Here is a 20,921-nt window from a genome sequence, read left to right on the forward strand (position 1 = left end):
AATGTTTTCGAGCATTCCACAACCTCTTTAATACCTCTAGTTCCATTATCAATACAATACATGATGCACAAAACAAAAACAATAAACACAAATCTTTAATATAAACACATGATTTCAAATTGGTTGGATTGAAAGTAGAGAGTTGAATCATGGAGCTATGGTTGAATAAAGCCAGCTGCACTTTTCTAAACTTTGAAAGTTATGTACAAAAGTACACGTACCAGCTATCAAGTTTACAGGGATATGACATGGGTTTGGGGGTTTCATCACAATGTTGTCCCTGTGGATAAGCAGAGCAAAATTCCCAGATATAAAAGGTTCATGAAATATAATTCGCCTTCATTAATGGAAATAAAACAATGTAGATTGACCTAGTTTGCTAGTTGCCATATGATTAGGAGAACGGAAGTCTAGAGTTAAAAGTACACTTATTCAGAATTTATTCAGAGAACCAGGCAATCACCCCCCCCCCCAACCCGGAAAGCAACACCCCCTCCAAAAAAAAAATCTCTATGGGATGAAAAGTCTAAATGGTGCACAATGGTTTTTATAGACCCTGACTTTCCCACGATACTAATTTTCAATTCTCATTCCCATTAAAGAGCGGACTGAATGTTTATTAGATTTGCGACGGGTTACTTTCCAAATGAATGTGAAATCCCAGTCCTCTGAACAGAAGTAATAAGCCTCTGCACTGATGACATCACACTTTGTTTACGTGTGTGCTTTCCTATGGTGCTCAGTGGACCGTGGGCCCCCACTGGCTCCATAGGAAAGTGCACATGTAAACAAAGTGTGACGTGTGAGGCTTATTGAACCCCCAACTTTCTTTCTTTTTTGAAAGGTTTAAGAGAAACACTGCAATGTCTGATGATGAACAGAGAAAAGATTATTTCATTACTTGCAGCCTCCAGTATCCAACCAACGGCAGGTACATGTACAAGCATTGCTATGAACTGACTCAGAAAATGCGACATCGTCTAAAACAATGCAAAACTTCACTAGCTTATTCTCAAACTCTACAACTGCAACAGCATCTTGTATTTTGCAGCCATGAATTTATGAAGAACTGAGATAAACATCAGTTCCCAACTACAGCAAAAGTAAAGCATAACGTCAGTTCCCAACTAATAATAATAATAATAATAATTTGGGAGGCTAATCATCCTTACTCGCAGCTGGTATGCTGAATTGCGAAGGATGCGGCTACAACGTGGTCGGGCCGCTGGCACCTAAAGGCGCCTATGGCTGCCAGCCACATCGACCCATATATGACCACGGAGCACAGCCTGAGAATGAAAGTGCAGCAAAAGAAAAAACTACAGCAAAAGTAAAGCATACTGTAGTGGGAAACAACATGGAACCCACCACGCAGAATAGACGCGAGACGTAATGACGTCACACTTTGTTTACATGTGCGCTTTCCTATGAGAGCCAGCTGGGACGCTTCCCACCTGGCTCTCATACATGTAGAAAAGCGCACACGCAAACAAAGTGCGACGTTATTATGTTTTAGGTCTATTATAGAACACCTGAATAAATCCCTAGCAGCTGATTGGTGGGTCGTTGATCACTGAATTTGTCGTCCCAACCGCAAAAAAATAGAAGTTCCATTCCATGGGAAATAGAAGTTCAATTGCACGGTCACACAATTGGCGGCGCTTTTACATGGCTCTGACGAGGATTGATTCAGGCGTTGTACAAAACAAATAATTAATGCAATGGAAAGAATAATTTCATGTGGTGAAAGACAGAATGTTCCATTCCACTCACATTCTGCCAGTCACTTCATGAAATTATTCTTACCTTTGCACTTGAAACTTCCATCATTTGTCTTATATTTAATTCAGATATCTGGGCTCATTCTTGTGAAAACAAGAGAGCTGGAGGTTGATGCAAATCAGTAACATGTATTCTCCTCCCACAAGTTTTGTATGTGAACCTTTGTTCCAACTTTTTACCAGCTTTTGTGATTAAACTTTTTTGAGTGAAATTTCTTCATTGCGTAGACTTTCTCACTAGAGGTGCCTCAGTGGCTGTATATTTTGTAATGCTGCAGCTTACTTTTAACAGTAAGCAGAAAAGTTGTGCTTACTATAGCAGAAAATCATGCAGCTGCTTAAACACTATTTCATGCTAACAGTTGCGCGCGCATGGAGATTTCTATTGTTACGTCACTAATTTAAGCAAAGTTTTCTTCTGGGGTTAAGCGTGCTTTTGCTGTGCTTACTGCTTAACGGTCCCTATGAAATAGATGGAGGCTCGGTAAGCACAAAGTCGGCTGTTAAGCAGCGCTATGAAATTGGGCCCAGTCAAGTACAAGTGGAGGCTATAGGGGTTTGCGAAATATCGGCAATGCTTACAGGTCTGGTTCTGCAGGCGCCAGCTTCATGGTTTTAGACCCCAGACTTGACACTGGGGCCCTAATATACATGTAGGTACATTTTCTGTTGCAGGAATATCAAAATACGACAGTGCGAGGTCAATGTGTGGTTTCGAGAATTTCCCTTGGTTGCAGGCTTCTGTAAAGAAGATTCTGAAGGTGGCGATGAAGCTAAAGCCATAGAGAAAGCCACGTTTTCGCTAACACCTTATGAAACCACATTGAAGCTAAACGGCAAAAACAGTCTGCTGTTCATTTCTATATGCTGCAGTGCCGTTTGCAGTCGGGAGACCAGACACGAATACACATGTACAATATCACGGTTCTTTTCAATGCTTCCCTGTAGGCCATCAGCCAGGGGGTTTGGTCAGTATCAAATCAGGGCATAAACGATTATAGTGAGCATGCGCAAGGTATACCGCCCCTAGAGTGGTAACAAGCATTTTGATGGACATTTTGAAAAAAAGGTGATGACACCCAAAAAGCTGCCACTGCTGCAATGCTATCACATATTTTCCAACTCCCGAGGTGTATACCTTGCTAAGAATCGCAATGACGATTATTCCCCTCACTTGATACCGGTGGCCAAAATTTTGATCGAGGCTGATGGCCTACTGATATTTCACAGCAATGATGATGGAAACCAATGACACACTGCTAAAGTACAAAGTCTAAGTCGACGCTCTGTCCTTGGTTGACGTGAACCACATGGGTGGTCTGTTGCTGAGCGGTGCCCCACGCACCGGCAGTCACTGCATAGGTTCCTGGTGCTACTACCACATGGACATCTTCAGAACGAAGCAACTGTATGACAAAGACAAAAAGTACAACATAAACCATGGAGGGTTTCTTGTGTTCTTTGTTTGATCTCACTTTGTCTACATTAAATTTATTCAAAACAGCTTTTAGAGCATGAAACCGAGAACAAGAAGAGCAAAAACTCACATGCTACAGAACAACCGTTTACTGTTTTCAATACCACAAAAGATGATGACCTTATTCTTTAGTTATAAAGGATTAGGTCATCTGACGAAAGGTTGAAACTTTGAAGTTGATAACTTATTGTGAACTGGTGGAACTGCTTTGAACTATCATCTACATGAATTCATGCGTAAAGAGTTCAAAATGTTTGATTACACTTTTCAGTCATATTTAATTCACTTCAGATGGAAGAATCAAGATTATAAGTTGCAGCCATGTACCCATTAATTCATTTTTTTGGGGGGTCAAAATCATTTCACAGTCGTACCAGATCTGAAGGTGTGTGGGGCATAACAGCTTTTGAAATACAAATATCATATGCAAAAGATTAAGAAGAAATAATCACACTAACAATGCCCACTTACTGGGTGTTTCGTGTGCAACTCTGTATATTGCGGTGTGTGGAACCTTCTGGTGTGCAGTTTGTCGGAAGGATTGTGTTGAGTTGGAGGGGAGCTCCGGTAATACCGCTGTGAATAAAAAATACAAAAAACATGGACACATAGACAGCATTTAGAAGAACTAATACCATCCTCCAATTGGAAAGTTTTCTCCAACTTGTACATGTACATAAAATAATCTCTCCATAACCTTCCCAAATCCTCCAAAATCCTCTTTGCAAAATGGAGGAATTTGCAGGATTGGGCTATATGGCAAAAATGTGTGTCTGATTTTGGAGGATGCACTGTGTCGGACCTTGTGCTGTTTTTGCTCCGCCATAGGCCTAGATTACACTTGAAATCCTCGGCGCTGCTCCAGGATGTCACTGGCTCTGCCTCATCATCATATTGACAGTGATTGCTGGAGGATTTTGCAGGATTGAGGCAGTGGTCACCCCTCCAAGGACCACATTCAAGAAATAACGGAGGTTGTATGCTATTTTTACATGGAGGCAGTTGGGGGATTTTGCAGGATTGAGGTTACATCCTGGCAAAAATGCCTAGGGAGTAAGGGTTAAGTCTGAAATGCACTGTGAGATAGAGACCTGAACAATTCAAATTGAGAACATTTTCTGTTATTTCTATCAGTAATACTTATTTCTATTAGTACATTATAAGTTATCACATAGTGCGCATGGTATATGGAACACATACATGTATGCACTTTTCATGACTGTAAGTGGTTTAACAAATTTATCTACTAACAAACTTGATGGACGGTAAAGATGCAACACGTATGCTGTGGCCCATTTTGTCATGGCTATACTGAACATCTTTGCATACATGTAGGGCACTTTAGATAATTAGTTTGGTCTCTTTAGTTTCATGAGATAGCACTCCTGCAAACAGAGTATATTCTAGTCCTGAATTTACATACCCGGCACTGTCTGGTTGTAGTGGACATGTACTGTAAGATGCTGCTGAAAGCGTCATCGATGGTGGTATGCTTCATGGCATCCTGAAAGAAAACAGGGGAAAAACAAACAAAATGAAATGGACACAAAAATTATCCGGCGAGTAAATGGATGAACTGGCATGTTGCACTGGGATGAGTCAGGTTGACGTTGCAGTGCTTTCCTCGCCTTCCACCGCTGTGACCCGGGTTCGAATCCCGCCTGGGCCAACATGTGGATTAAGTTTTCAGTCATTTCCTGATTCCGTGGGTTTTCCACAGAATATTTTTCTAGAGTTTCCTCCCGCCTCTAAAACTGTAATTTCTTCTCATTGTCTCCTCTCCTCATGTTTCTTTAAAAAGAATCCTTGGATTCATTAATACCAGAAATAAACAATAATAATAAGAATAATTACGATAATTGGGTATTAGGGAGACATTCCCATACACTTGTGCACACATTTTTTTCCAACTTTGATGACCCTTAACTGGACCACGAGCAATCGATCTAGCCTATTTGCGACAGCAAAATTTTGCCTCTAAGTAGGGGATATGGAATTAGGGAGACATTGAAATGTCTCCCTAATTCGACGTGTCTCCCAAAGGTATGATGCTAATGTCTCCCAAAGGTTATACTTGTTATTATAGTATTTAGCCTGGTCTTGGCTGTAGTCTCAGTTCAAGTCTTGATTTCTTTTTGTTCCCAACGCAGCCAATCCCTGGCAAGCGCATAGTCAAACCGCGGCAGTAGTGGAGGTGTTAACAACTCAAATTGAATCCAGCATTGAGAACTTTGGCATCATTAACCTTAACTCCTTAGGCATTTTTGCTAGGAAGCAACCTCAATCCTGTAAAATCCTCCAACTTTCTCCATGTTAAAATTGCATACAGCCTCAATCCTGCAAAATCCTCTGTTATTTCCCGAGTGTGGTCCTTGAAGGGGTGACGTGACTGACCACTGCCTCAATCCTGCAAAATCCTCCAGCAATTCACTGTCAAAATGTTCAGGCAGAGCCAGTGACATCCAGGAGCAGTGCGGAGGATTTCAAGTATAATGTACGCCAACATTCATGCATCGCTGAGCATAAACAACACAAGGTCCGGCCCAAGACCTTGACACAGTGCATCCTCCAAAATCAGCCACACATTTTTGCACTAGCCTCAATCCTGCAAAAATCCTCCATTTTCAAAGAGGATTTTGGAAGATTTGGGAAGCTTTAGGTACAGGTTAAAAGTCATCACACACTGTATTCAAACTAATGTGGGTGTGGGAGGTTTGCTCGGAATTTCCTTGGTCCAGCAGCCAAAGTTCCCAAAAGTAGATGAGATTCAGCTTGTCGATAGGGCTCTTTACCTCTACAGCGGCCTGACCATGCTTGCAGAGTTTATGACCGGCTGACTAACTTGGTAACGGCCTGCAGTAAACATGCCTAGGGGACATGAAGCCTGCAGCTTCGCAGGTGTACCGGTTATTGCAAACCGTAATCGACAAAATAATTGGCTTATGCTACCTGTATTGGGGGCTTCGTATGATGAGGCTGTTGTGGCCATTCCACTTGTCGTTGCTGTGCCCTCTGAAGAACCTCTAGTCCTTGTTGTCCTGTTCTACACAGCGTGCATGAAGCCCAGTCGCTCTAGTAGTAGCAAACAAAAGGTGCAAAATCATGGGGGGGGGGGGGGAGAAGAAAAAAGAATTAACAATCATACAGGCGTATAGTATACTGCACAGATTGTGACTCTACATGTACATATCTAATAAAGTAATAATCAGCAGGCATTTAATTTTTTATGCCTTTCCTGATTCAAATTTTCTCAGGGCCACGTTTTTTTTTCTTTTACCATTTCTGAAATGACCGACTGTCAGGCCCCCGAAACTGGCCATCGTGTAGTGTAGGGCCCGGTTCCTATAGTATAAGGGAACAAAATCCACTTTACAATTATTGGACCTACCAAACTAGTTGGCGACATTCTCAATAAACAGGTATGCCACAGATAGAGGGCAGGGTTTCAATTTTTTTGAAGGAAATTTGGGGGTAAAATGACGATGACAGCGTGGCGTGCTGAATCGCAACGCACAAACCGTGCAGGAAAATCGTGATTTCTACCCAAAGAATCTGTTCAAAATTGCAAAACGGGTGTCATTAGAATTGAGAAAAGTCTGCTTTTGATTTGTAAAGGTGATTTTTGAGCAATAAAAAACAGTTTTGATTCTAATTTGATCAAAACAAAACAGGGGCCCTACACTTCACGATCGCCCAAAAACGGATGTTTTCTTTCGTGTATTTTTTGGTAGGCAATGGATATTTACGTGGATCCGGCTTTCTCTTGTAGTAGGCCTTAGAATAACTTAATGATATTAAGCCAGAACGGCACTGTATGCACTGGGACTGTTTTTGGGGAATTTGGACTGTAACAAATCTTTGTCCGGTTCCATGCCAACATTGTCGTTGTGACTTCATATCCACGGAATGGTAGTGGTACATGTAATCAGACCATCAGACCATTTACAATTTCAGACTTTATTTCCCTTTAAAAATAAATCCTCCAAAGTCAAGAATCAGAAAAATAATCAAACCAGTGAGTATGGGACCTTAAGTGCTCAAAACGATGCAAAAGAAGATCAGGCCAACTTTACTCACTCTTTAACCAGCAAATTTCTCCAAAACTGTTACTGGGCAAAAGAAAAGTTCTTCAGTATTTCACCAACCAAGTTTGAAGACTCAATTCAATTTTTAAAGGAGACTTTTCTTCAATATTTGGCAGTGGCTTGCACAAGAGAGGGAAGTCAAGTGATTTCAAAATGAGGCTAAAAGCCTAGACTTCTACATGTCATCCATTGTCCAACTGTTTGACAAGACTGACTTCTTCATTCAGTGTCTGGTGCCTGACTAAGGAGAAATTTGTAGAAATAGTGACCTAGTACCCGACATCCTAGCCCGACTGCGTCTGGCCGTACAGTACTATCGCAAGCTCTGTAGTACGGCCAGACGCCCGATGCTTCCACAGAGACTGAATTTTTTTGGCCGCCGATGTAGCGATTTTGCTACATCTTTCGATCGCATTTATCTTTTCATCCAGGACACAAATTTCCAAAGTTAAGGTTCGTAGTCGTAGAGCAACTCATACCTTTTCGAAAAAACGTTCTTTGGTCTCAATATTATCATCCATCTGGCCACAAGACGAATTTCAGTCATCAGATTCCACAAATATCGTCCCCCATGCGATCCCCCATGCGATTTCAAAATGGCGGCCGCGCTGTAATGTATGCAATATGCAGGCGCGCCCGCGCAAACTCATGAATATGCATAATAGCCTGTGACGTATGACCTCGTGTTTTTGGACGTACGGCCCCGCCGCACGCACGTCCAAAAACACGAGGTCATACGTCACAGGCTGTTAATGCATATTCATGAGTTTGCGCGGGCGCGCCTGCATATTGCATACATTACAGCGCGGCCGCCATTTTGAAATCGCATGGGGGACGATATTTGTGGAATCTGATGACTGAAATTCGTCTTGTGGCCAGATGGATGAAAATATTGAGACCAAAGAACGTTTTTTCGAAAAGGTATGAGTTGCTCTATGACTACGAACCTTAACTTTGGAAATTTGTGTCCTGGATGAAAAGATAATCGCGATCGAAAGATGTAGCAAAATCGCTACATCGGCGGCCAAAAAAATTCAGTCTCTGTGGAAGCATCGGGCGTCTGGCCGTACTACAGAGCTTGCGATAGTACTGTACGGCCAGACGCAGTCGGGCTACCGACATCCTAGATATAATATTGATTGGTGCAGTACTGAAGAGTTGTTGGACTGGTTGTTTCATGTGCCAGTCTATTTTCTTGTATTACATGTTTTCAGTAGGCCCCTACCTTATTAGTTTTGGGACTCTCAATCTCATACACAGTATTGAGAGTCCCAAATTTTCGGACTAGGTCTGACGTTACCGTTTTCTCTGATTTTTGTCTTGACTATCCAAATTTCCCAAAGAATATTCATGTCGGTCGAGATCATAAGCCTTACGGCCTTACTGACTACTGAGGTTACCTCAAGCTCCACTCTGAAGGATATTTTTGAGAGTTTTAAGGGGATCGACGTGTCATCTGCAACATCAGCCGACATTTGAAGAAGAAAAAAAAGTTTGGGGAAAAAAACAACCTGCGTCGCCGCACCACTTTTGGGGCAAGCTCCATACCATTACCAGAAACAGGGGATTTCTTTTTTGGCCTTAAGTTTAGGGCATACGTACGTATTATCACTTTCTGATGCCTGTGATGGCTCATATAATTACTAGGTCACTGTGAAGGGAAAAATGGAGAAAGAAATGTTGCAACCTGACGCCACTTCCGCAATTGTGTGTAAAGTCTATGGAGAGTCAAGAAAACTTTCTAACTTTACATTTTCATAACAAATTGGAAATTTTCACAGTCCCAGATTAGGTTTGTCTTATCATTTTCGCAGTGGCTATTGTTACGGCAGCCGTAACGCATTTCCCATTTTCTATCGTTACGGTAGACTGCAACCTGGCAACTTTTATAAAAAAAACATGACAAGAAAATATAAAATTAGAAGGAAAAAAGTGAATTTAAACTTTATGAAATTCGGACTTTATTTCCCTTTTAAAAAAAATCCTCCAAAGCCTCAGGTTAGAAAAGGAAAAAAATTCGAGTGCAAAACTGAGATTCGAACCCATAACCTCGCGGTGCAAGATCCTACCCTCTATCGGCTGAGCTGGCGCACTGCTTGAAAAATCGTGGGGAAACAAATAATTATATACCTGCGTGCGTATCAAAAAAATATCGTAGAGGGCGCTAAACAACTAGTGCCGTAACGATAGCCACTTCGTAGCTGGAGTTACCCAGCCCTGAGTTTTATCATTGGGTTGTCTATTAGACAACCCAATGATAAAACTCAGGGCTGGGTAACTCCAGCTAGCCACTTCGTATCATTTTTGCAATGAATGACCTTCATTGACTGAGATGGTATGTGAAGAAAAAGTGGAGTCAGGTTGCAACATTTTTTTCCGAGCTATTAACATTGTGAGGATATACATTTCCTTACCATTTTCCGTCGAATTTTCCGGGCAAGTTGCACTCAACTTCTTGAATTCAGGAATTTGGACGCTGAACTTTATACCTCATGAGTCATGTAGTTTAAATTTGTTGTTGCTGGATAGAATGAAGAGCGCCCTCATTTTAAAGCGCTGGCGCGGCGTTTTGTGCAATTTCTCAAATTATGGTTACAACACCTTCGGAACGGGCTGCAACCTCAAGAGTAATATTAGTCCACTAGTACTGACAGGTGTCTATTTTCTTGTCAAGGAACATATAACCATAATTTCAGTAATATTTGTTTGGTTTGAGAATCTGAGGCTTTACAAAATAATATCGATAACCATACATACCTTTCTTGTGCCGATTTGAAAGCCAAGCTGAAATGAAGCCGAGGTGTACAAAATGGTTTTGATTTTATAAACAAGCTAAGTATAATTGGCGTCTAGGAACAAGACTGCAACGGGCATTAGGAAAATGCACACAAAGTCTAGTCTGTGTACGTAAATCTCCACTATATCATGGAACGTGCATTCAATGAGCACACTTACGGTGACCGTTTTAACCGATTTTCGGCTAACTTTGACAGAATTTTTGTTAAAAAACGAGTTTGACAGAAAATTTGACAGAATGGATTTATTTGGCAGATTTCTGGCAGAATTCTGCAAAAATGTTTTTTTTTGGACAGAAAAACAGCAAATGTGAGCCAAAAAGTGCACATTTGTTTAAAACAGCTTCAATCTTTTTCAAACAAACCACAGGTTGGCTGGTATAGGTGCTGAGGTTCACTGGGAAACGGACTTCGTCATGCATGGCCGGATCCACGTTTTGCCCCAAATTTACCAATAATTTAACAACATCTTTATTTGACTAGATTGTTTATTATGTAATTTGAATCTTAATTAAGGCAATCCTACCAATCTGCATGTGATTTTAAGTGTTTATAGTATATTTCGAGTAATTCTGGGGAATTTGGCAGACTTTTGATAAATTTGACAGATTTTTGATGCGCATTTAGCAGAATTTGGCTCTGACCTTACGGTCACCCTGGGCACAGTACATGTACATGTACTGATGTACGGCCGTGAAACGCTAGCCGGCGTGAACTTGAAGTTGGCTTTCTCGGCTGTGAAGCAAAAGCTAGAATCGTGAAGCTTGAAAAGTTGAAGAAGATCCTGGTGGTAGTTGACACTAATAAAGTAGCGCTACGTGCTCAGTCAGCAGTTTATCAACGGACGACGGCAGGTATCGTATGAATTTTGAATTTGATGAGGTGGGAGATGGGGCCGGGGGCGGGCAACCTCGTCCCCAGGGCTTACTTTATTTTCAACCTCGTTTCCAATAGTAAGCCCTGGGATGGGAACTTGCTTCCTAAATCTAGCGACGTCGCTGGAAATGTATAACAACAGCCGCTTGATCAAGCCACGATGACGCCATTAATTATTCAGTACGATGACATCATTCTATTTGGACTGAATAGTGAGTCCAGCCATGGGTTCCGCCAACAAAAAAAAACGATTGGCGCAAAAAATAATCGTTTGCCGCAACTTATGACCCATGTAAATATTGATGTTCAACACTGTTCAATGTCTTCATCGATCTCGTACCTGGATTAGATTGTAAGATGTAGGCCTATGAATGATTCGTGTCTCGCGTTTCAAGAAATAGCCGCCCTAATCTTTTAGATAGTGGATATTTTGCCGGAGGTAATGACGGCAAACTAACGTTTACTAAAGGTTTGCCGGCGGCAATCCATACCAACCTCGTTTCCAATAGTAAGCCCTGGGATGGGAACTTGCTTCCTAAATCTAGCGACGTCGCTGGAAATGTATAACAACAGCCGCTTGATCAAGCCACGATGACGCCATTAATTATTCAGTACGATGACATCATTCTATTTGGACTGAATAGTGAGTCCAGCCATGGGTTCCGCCAACAAAAAAAAACGATTGGCGCAAAAAATAATCGTTTGCTGCAACTTATGACCCATGTAAATATTGATGTTCAACACTGTTCAATGTCTTCATCGATCTCGTACCTGGATTAGATTGTAAGATGTAGGCCTATGAATGATTCGTGTCTCGCGTTTCAAGAAATAGCCGCCCGAATCTTTTAGATAGTGGATATTTTGCCGGAGGTAATGACGGCAAACTAACGTTTACTAAAGGTTTGCCGGCGGCAATCCATACCAACAGAGGGCGCTGTACTCTTTAAGATAGGGCTGAATTATAAGATGTATCAAATTCCCATCAAAAGTTGTGTAGCACGTTTGGTGTAGTGGTTAAGCAAAAGCTCTAGTGAGCGGGATGACTCGGGTTCGATCCCGATCCCCGCCACATTTTTAAGCTTTTTTTCCCATCCCCAAATAAATAAGAATATTCTTCTTTTATTATTTTAACATGTCTCAAACATTTTATTGCAGAGTATTACATTTTCTTTTTCAGATTTGTGGCTCTGGAGGATTTTTTTAAAAGGGAAATAAAGTCCGAAATTATAAAATGGTCTGAATCCCATCTTGTGAATACGAGGTTACAACGATAATATTGGCATGGAGCCAGACTAAAATTTGTCACCGGAAAATGTTTAAGTACAAAAAACCAGTAACTGCCCATGTTCAGTGCATATCCTGCAAACTAACGTTTACTAAAGGTTTGCCGTCTCCGGCAAAATATCCACTGCCAATCTTTTACCTACATGTACATACATGGCCGATGTTGCGATAGTTCTTCTCGCGTGCAACTTCCACGGTCGCATCAACCTCAACTCCATACACTGTGCACGCATTCTTTCACTATGGCGTGGCACGGGAATGAAGTTGGGGTCCTACTGAAATGCGTCAATAAGCGTCTGAAAGGTCACGTTCATTTCCCGGGAGTATGCTTCATGCAGGTGAAAGCCATTTCTCATTGTGTTTTTGGGTGATCAAGTGGTGTCCACTCGCACAGCCCTTTTTCTGCTTTAGCATCTGTAGGCTTTAATGTATTGTATTGAATTTGTAGGCCGAAACTTTTCGTGTACATGTACATGTACAGGTTACAGGGTACAAGAACTTGAAGTCGACAAAGTCAACAGATCACAGTGAAATTATCATAGAATACAAAAAAATTACTTGATTGAATTACTTCATTCAATGAGCATGTTACTAGGTTTCTTATTTGGCTAATTACATCAGTTTCCATGGCAATGCCATAGCATTCCAAAGAAAAGAAAGTATTTTCATAAGTTGTACATATATGTATGGGTCTTAATCAATAAAATACTGACAAAAAAAGTAAAAAACCAAAAAATGTTTAGTTATAAAATGAGAATTTGTAATTGGATTTTGTTTACTCATTTGTTTATATAACGGAAAGTAGTAAACAAATAAAATTTACCATATTCAGAAAAGTATTGATTGTCTAAAAGTCTCACTGATATCAGTTTCTTTTCACAACATATCAATGTTATCAACTTTAGTTTACCGGTATGTCTCAAATGAAAATTTTAACTGTTTCAACATCCCCTTGTTGGAACTGGAACATCCCTCGGGCTTACATGTATGTATTCTAAATCCCAGATTGCCGGAATCAATAATTGTTGAATTTATGAATTCTGAAATTGTTAACCAAAATAAGAAGGTATGTTAGTGTAAATAAGGCAAAACACACCCCAATTTTTTCCAAGTTTCTCATACATGTAGATAAGTGTGCCAAAAAGTACACAGGGGACGAATTTTCAAAATATCTAAGTAAGGCCTTGTCTGATTTCAAAAATTCAAACGGCTATTATCTACAATACATGTAGGCCTATAGCACACTAAAATAGCGCAGGTTTTTTTTTTCTTTTTAGTTTTCTTTGCTTTGACGTTTTTATTCAAATCCTACATTGGCTTTCCCGTTTTTTTTCCAAAGTACTAGTTTTCTTTCAGGTATTGTTTTAAATTAAATCCTACGTTAAATTGAAGAATATTTTGTCACAGCATGTCATGTAGACTTTTGGGGTTATTTTTTTGGGGGGGGGGGGGGCACCCAAAACAATTCATGCGAACATTTCCTGTGGTCTGTGGAAATAGCATACGATACTAAATAATGTACTTACTCCCTTTCCCCTTTAAAAAAAAACTTTAAAAACAAAATAAAATACTCGAGCCCTCCCCCCCCCCCTTGAAAATTTGGTTCTTGGTCCACCCTTGTGTGGGGATACAATGTACTCGTTGGAAATCAGCAAAAATGAAAGTACATTCTTATGCTTACAGGTTTTACTATATTATGTCACCGTTCACTGCATGGCTGTTCCAACATTGTCCAATAACCTTGGTCTAACCCTGTATCCTCTGTTCACTTTTCCTACAGTATCGGTACTTTGTTGTGACGTAACATAACAATAATGGTAGACTGCCCTTGCAACATGTACCGGTATGTGAAGCTGATAGGCTTCCCAAACTTAAAGGGAATATACATTTGCAAACAACAACAAATAAAACTACTATTAAGTTTTTACGAAAAACCTTACTAGTCAAAATTATATTCAACTTGGAGGATTCAGGACTGTTAGGTACAGAACACTCGGAGTCAAATGTGCACGCATGATCACTTGATTTTTGGTGTCTATTAATTAAGTTTCTACATTTGCATAACATTTGATCATAATGATTCACTGGATGTCATAAAAAAGTAAACACATGTAGTGTGTGACAGCTGGCTGACTGATCCTGAATGGCCCTAAACTTGACAAAGTCTTTTGGCTGTTAATAATTCACCCATTCCCAGACATGCCAGAAATAACTGGGGGGGGGGGGAGGGGAATTCTAGCAACATGACATGCAAAGAATTAAATAATAAAGAAAAAGTGTTACATTTGTAAATGAGTAACTTGAAGTCCAAGTTGACCTAGATCAGTTTTGTTTGACTTCTGGAATTTTCCGAGTTCAAACTTTGGTGATCCTGACTGGGCAAATCTAACTCCGATACCGGCTTGCGCTACCTCCCACTATTATTTGCCCACCAGATAACCGAGCTGTGACATCAAGCACTAAAAGCAGCCAATAGAATGCCTCGCTATTATTATCCGTGTGTTTGTCATTGGATTGGGCACTGTGGATTTAATAAGTCAAGCGTGTGTTTGTTAAACTAGTTGGTTTTCACGGAACTGTGACGGTTGTGTTGAAAAAGTGTTTTTGCTCCGCAATTCATTTCGTGGTCCATTCTCAACCAAACTCAAGCTTGTACTAAAGGTATGTACAATATTTAGTGATTTAGCTAGAGGATATTTTTTTTCCCTTTTTAAATTTTATTCTTGATTTTATGAAGTGTTTCAAACTTCTAAAATATTGTACATTTCAAGTTTCAGATCCTCTTATAAATGATTTGCTTTTCAAAGCCATTGTGTTCGACTAAATTGACATTTGAACAGTTTAAATTTCAACAGTTGGTATGTCAATTTTGTTGTTGTTTTAGTCTTGTTTTCATGAAGTGTTTCAAACTTGTAACATATGGTACATTTCAAGTTTCAGATTATTTTGTATTTACTTTTCAAAGCCATTGTGTTTGGCATAAATTGACATTGGAACAGTTTATTTGTCATCATTAACCCTAACTCCCTAGGGGTTGTGCAAAATTGAATTAAAATTGGAGGATTCAGGACTGTTAGGGCTATAAATAATCTAAAAGTTTGACAGGATTAATTTTATGGTACCATACTCAATTTACATGGATGCTGCTCTCTTGAATATTAAATAGCAGTCATGTACATGTAGTCATTGTAGTGTGATACATGTACATGTTTTTAAAGAGGTTGTGGAATGCTCGAAGACATTTCCGTCTTTTTTCGGGTATACATGTATGTACATGTACCCTAAGGTGTGATGAAATAAAAACGACTATTGTGTCTGTCATGAAATGAGTACAAAAGGTACTTTTGAGAGCTGTTTTTCAGGTCCTGTTTCGACCTGAACGTGCAATTTGTGTAAAAGTCGTCGTTGGGGGCAGCAAACAAAACATAGTAAATCGTGACGTAATAAACAGGACTCCCAATACAGCGTATTATAAACGAGTCCTGTTTATTACGTCACGATTTACTATGTTTTGTTTGCTGCCCCTTATGACGACTTTTATACAAATTGCACGTTCGGGTCAAAACAGGACCTACATGTAAAAAACAGCTCTCAAAAGTACCTTTTGTACTCATTTCAGGACAGACACAATAGTCATATTTATTTCATCACACCTTAGGCTACATATACCCGAAAAATGACGGAAATGTCTTCGAGCATTCCACAACCTCTTTAAATACATTTGTACACAAATGTGGGCGTGCAATCTAAACATCTTGTTCAGTTAAGATTATATTTTGAATATATTTTACATGTAATACTATAAGTATGACCTCTTCAATTCACAATCATGCATTGGGAGTATGATGTGTTTTATGTTTTCACATCGCTTTGTACAACAGCAAATTAAATGTATAAACTTGGGACAGTTAACCATCTGAAAAATGTGATACTGAAAGTGAACATATTCCATTCATGACGAATCAAACTGAAAGTGACATGGATTAATGTTTTTTTTTCTTAAAAAGCAATAAGATTTGTAACACCATTGAAGTACAAGTTCTTCCACTCATCTGAAAACAAGAATTACTGAAATTGATCCATGCTATCAGAAAATATACGTGTTTTACTAAAAAAATATTTTTTTTTTATAGCTGTCTATGAAATGCCATTGGAAACTATTGAGCTGAAAGAGATACAGATTACATCTATGCATTCAAATACAAATTTGAGATTTTATCGTTTGAGTCAAGATGGAAACATTATTTTTACTGTCAGATTTTGTGTTTTGAAAGTCAAATTTTTTTTTTCCCTGAAATATTGATGGCGAATTTTTGTCTGATTTCCTATGCAAGTCCATGTTCCTTCATGGAGGTGGGAAAACTTTATGTTTCAATTGTATTTAATGGGTATTCATCAGTTCGTACAATGGTAAATGATCTGTAGTGGACAGCTGAATTTTGTAATCTTAAAGGTAAAGTCCATTAGTAATTTGTGCATTTTGTTCGTTTGAAGCAACAAACATGCTCAAAATCTAAAGAAGGATGCTAAACAACTAACCTGATGAAGGTTCAGCTCAGCTTCAGCTGTAGGCCTATATTCTGAGAAAAAACAGCATTGTAGGATCTCGATTTCAAATCAAAATTTGCTGAATCATGTTTTGAATTTTGCCTGAATTCAGCGTTTGAGACACTGACACGATTGCAGCTACGCGATGTCGCGCATCGATCCGACAAATTATAGCAACCGCGCGCACGTCGTGTCAACGCTTGCGCGCGCTTTGCAGAATAAAAAAAAGAATTAACGGAAATTTCCACCGTTGGAAAGGCCTTCTTTCATCGATTTCTTCAAAATGACAGCTTGCCAGAAAGAATAATTTCACAGGGAGTTTAGTCCCATACTATCTTTCAACCAAGTCTGTTTTTCGTCAATAATTACGTCAGTTTCTTTTTGGATAGCTGCAAATGATGGACTCCGGCTTTAATATTAAAATAGACATACCGGTAACTTGGGAATAGGCAAATTACCATGTGAAATTTTACTAATCAATAACATGCATTTATCCCTATGTTACGTGCGTGTACGAAATGGAGGGAGCCACATTTTTTAAACCAGTGTTTCTAATTTGGTCACTTTCTTTTTGACTCACCCTGTACCTGATCCATGTTAAGGCACCCACACAAGTTTCTGGGCTTACTGTACCATCCAACCAGGAAACACCCCTTATAGGCTCAATATTGGATAGCCTGCCCATCAAAACCATTTGTTTGTACGTTAACACCAGCAATGAACTTTAGAACCCACTTGAACCAGCACTGTTTCCTGAAACCAAGGAAATGTAGCCTTTGTTGTAGTATTGACGCACCAAGGCTGCGATGACGTCAACAATAAACGTAAGCCCACAAATTGCCATACCCTAAAATGCCCTAAACAAAGTAATGATTTTTTAATCTTTGGATATATCTTTGGAATTTATTGCCTAAATTTGTCAGTCTCATTCAACATTGATTGCTTGTTAATTAATATAAATTTTCCCCTGTAGGCCTACATGTACAAACATTGTGCATAGGCTATGTGTGTATTATACTGTACAGAGTACTTGTACTGCATTATTGATGTCTTTTCTATTCTATCGTTCCATTGATTACCATAAATTTGCATAATGTGTAGTCTGTTAAGAACATGTACAGAAGATGCCAAAAAAAGAGACACCTTCCTGTTATACCATACAACGTACATTGTACAATTGTTGGATAATAATTTTGACCACTGCATTTTGTACTCTGGAGTCCGGAGAGGGAATCAAGTTTGGTAATAATTTTTGTAATTTTGATTTTCCATTAAATGTGTGTTTTTAATTCTTGTGAGTATCGTTAATGTGTATTTAAAGGGTCAATGGATTTGCCGTTTACTGGGATAATAAAGTATTGTAATCATAAATTATGCAAAAGCCCACCAGGGTGCCATTAATCCTAGAAAAAGTAGAAGTGTCTGTTTGGGTTTTTCTGTTTGGTTGTGTGCATGATGTAATTAGCAGAACTTAATAGTCATGATAGTATTGTACAGTACAAACCTAGGTTCCTTTATACATGTACCGGTAAACATGTTACAAGGTGCCTGCCGGTGTATGTATCTTACAATTTACATATTAGCTTTTAATGCAATAGGGTAAACTGGGGTAAAAACGCCCGATTTTTAGGTTTTTGTTAAATATCTCTGTACTACTTGGAGACACCAGGAAATAAATGTGTGGTTTTATGCAATACATGTCTCCTCTATCAGGTGCAAATATAATATCATGGTCATTATATTGATAAGGGGACATTTTCCCCCCTTTTCGGGAGGAAGTTTGGCGGGCGTTTTTACCCGGGCCTCGGGGTAAAAACGCCCGCCCACATTTACAAAAAAAAAAATTCCTATACCACAGGTTTCCCTGTAGTATAGTCATATTTTTGTAATTAATTTAATATGGAGGGATACTTCATCAAATACAAATAACTTTTCAAACACAACTGGTTAATTATAACTACAAACTTGATCATTTGAAACAGGTACTTTTATGTGGAAGGAAGTGGAACATTAGAGTACATAATTCGCCCATAACAAACTTGTAGGTTAATATGATAAGACCTGCCAATATTGAAAAATCTATTTCAATCTTGTTTTTAAAAGTTGTTTAGCCAAATCATACATGTAGTTCCATGTTGCTGCTAGCCTACTGCTGGTAACCTAAGGCTTTATCAAGGAGAACTACGGTACTAAGATACGCACATTTCTGTGACAACAAGACATATTTCTTAGAGAAAAGAAATGCATTCATGGAGAAACTTCTACTCTGTAACCACAAGAAAGAGGAAATTGCCAGTCATAAAAGACACAATTTGAAATCTGTGAGCAATACATCATGAATGAAACACGACCAAAGAACCACCTCTAGTCTTCAAGATAATCTACACACCACACATCAAAACCCAGCAGCTAACAAAAGTATTGCTGAAGACTGGCATTTAATTCCGGAACACCTGACATTACATGTATGCAATCTGTTTCCCAGCGAACCAATTCCTGCCTATAAAAGGCCAAAAATCTTAAAGGTGTACTTGTCAAATCAAGGTTTATCAATAACCGGGAATTGGACTCATTACAAGGTTCACGCAAAATGTTATTAGATGCACTTATGTGTATCTATGCACCGTAACATTTGACACGACTAATTTAGCCGAATATAAAATACTGGATTTGGCTTACTACTGATGAAGCTCTGCTATTATAGCATGAGAGCAGAAACCGGTCCAGTTGGGTCTTAGAGCCATTTCTAGTCATTTTTACTTATTAAAAGTACACTCAAATCACCATAGAGGTGTGTTTTTTTTCTTGAGAAAATGCCATGAGCTCATGATTTCTCGAGCATTCCCTAATAAATGCTAGTCTGAGTATCACCCGTTATCCACGAAGCCCAGACTCCTGTCTGACGTCTGATATATCAAAGCATGCAGATTTAAGTGATCTCGCACCTCAGCCAATTGGAGTCGACTTTACTTAATCGTGACGTCATTTCATTCCCAAATCAGGACTAAACATTTGATTGGTCAATTCGAATGCAGTGTTTCGTAATGCAACAACAGCCGGGCGCGTTATCGTGTAACATGGTAACAGAGTGCGTGACGCAGGGCTTTTTAATCCATTGTCTATGACGCGCAACGGTGAATGACCGAAGACCCGATATAGAAAGCGCCCGCTGATTGGTCAAAATCTAGGAGGTCAAGAGGCGGGGTCTTGCCTAATTAATCAGCCAATCTGCTCACATATCATAGACCCATGGCATTCGCCACTAATCAAATGCCAGATTCCTTGCCACTTCGTAACGTCAGTATGTGATACCGCCTACATGTACATGTACCTCCTCACTTCACGCAATACACTGTCAGGGGCGGATCCAGGAGTTTTCGCAGGGGGGGGGGTTCATCAGCAAAAAAATCTGAAAATGTACACAGGTTTATTTCTCCGAACACTTTGCCTCCGTAAAATCAAAAACTGGGGGGGGGGGGGGGGGGGGGGGGGGGAGGGGGTGGGCTGGTACCATATTTCACTGGGGGGTGCTGTTCAAATTCGACGGTTATTAACACTTGATTACAGAATGATGTACCGTATTTCGAACGGGCGGACATTATACCAGTATAATTTTTGTTTGGGTGTCACAGCAGGGGGGGGGGGGGGGGGGGGGTTCGACTAATTTTTTAGGAATTTGTATGATGATTTTTTTTTTGACACAGCGGGGGGGGGGGGGGGGGGGTCCCCTCAAAACCCCCTCTGGATCTGCGCCTGACTGTTTAATATTTATGTAGTGGGACTCTTATAGCTAATACTTACTCCTACAACAAACATAATGCTGTAGAAAGTTATAACAGTTGAAGATGAATGAGGCTGCAATAGAGTTTGATATCAAGGAAAGTACTGGGCCTTTTTACCCCGAGACCCCTGATTTTGCCCGGGGTAAAAACGCCCACTCAAAAAACATTATTAAGCAAATATTAAAATAGATTTTAATATTGTAATCATTTATAATTATGTTATTAACCCTTCTTAATATATATCAACTACAGAATAATAAAAATATAAGATACTTTTTTTTATAAAATAATTT

General features: G+C 39.6%; 2 protein-coding genes across 4 annotated transcripts in view; one reads left to right on the forward strand and one right to left on the reverse strand.

The window, feature by feature from the left end:
* Positions 1 to 2,307: 2,307 nt before the first annotated feature.
* On the reverse strand, positions 2,308 to 9,857 carry LOC119741596. The gene is made up of 5 exons (XM_038217412.1): positions 9,758 to 9,857; positions 6,208 to 6,330; positions 4,682 to 4,762; positions 3,730 to 3,834; positions 2,308 to 3,187 (listed from the first exon to the last, which is right to left on the reverse strand). The coding sequence occupies exons 1-5, from the start codon at positions 9,758 to 9,760 to the stop codon at positions 3,041 to 3,043; spliced, it is 459 nt and encodes a 152-aa protein (XP_038073340.1). The 5' UTR covers positions 9,761 to 9,857; the 3' UTR covers positions 2,308 to 3,040.
* Positions 9,858 to 10,827: 970 nt separating this feature from the next.
* LOC119740937 (putative FERM domain-containing protein FRMD8P1) overlaps positions 10,828 to 20,921 on the forward strand; it is a 39,198-nt gene continuing 29,104 nt past the window's right edge. For 2 of the 3 annotated variants that reach the window (XM_038216432.1, XM_038216434.1), the window contains exon 1: positions 10,828 to 10,992. The gene's annotated coding sequence lies outside the window, so the exon portion shown is untranslated. Of the gene's footprint in view, positions 10,993 to 14,728; positions 14,960 to 20,921 lie in introns of those variants that run through there. The other variant, XM_038216433.1, reaches the window with a different exon arrangement.

This window comes from Patiria miniata, unplaced genomic scaffold (genome assembly GCF_015706575.1).
Source record: "Patiria miniata isolate m_02_andy unplaced genomic scaffold, ASM1570657v1 HiC_scaffold_5, whole genome shotgun sequence".
Classification (NCBI taxonomy): Eukaryota; Metazoa; Echinodermata; class Asteroidea; order Valvatida; family Asterinidae; genus Patiria; species Patiria miniata.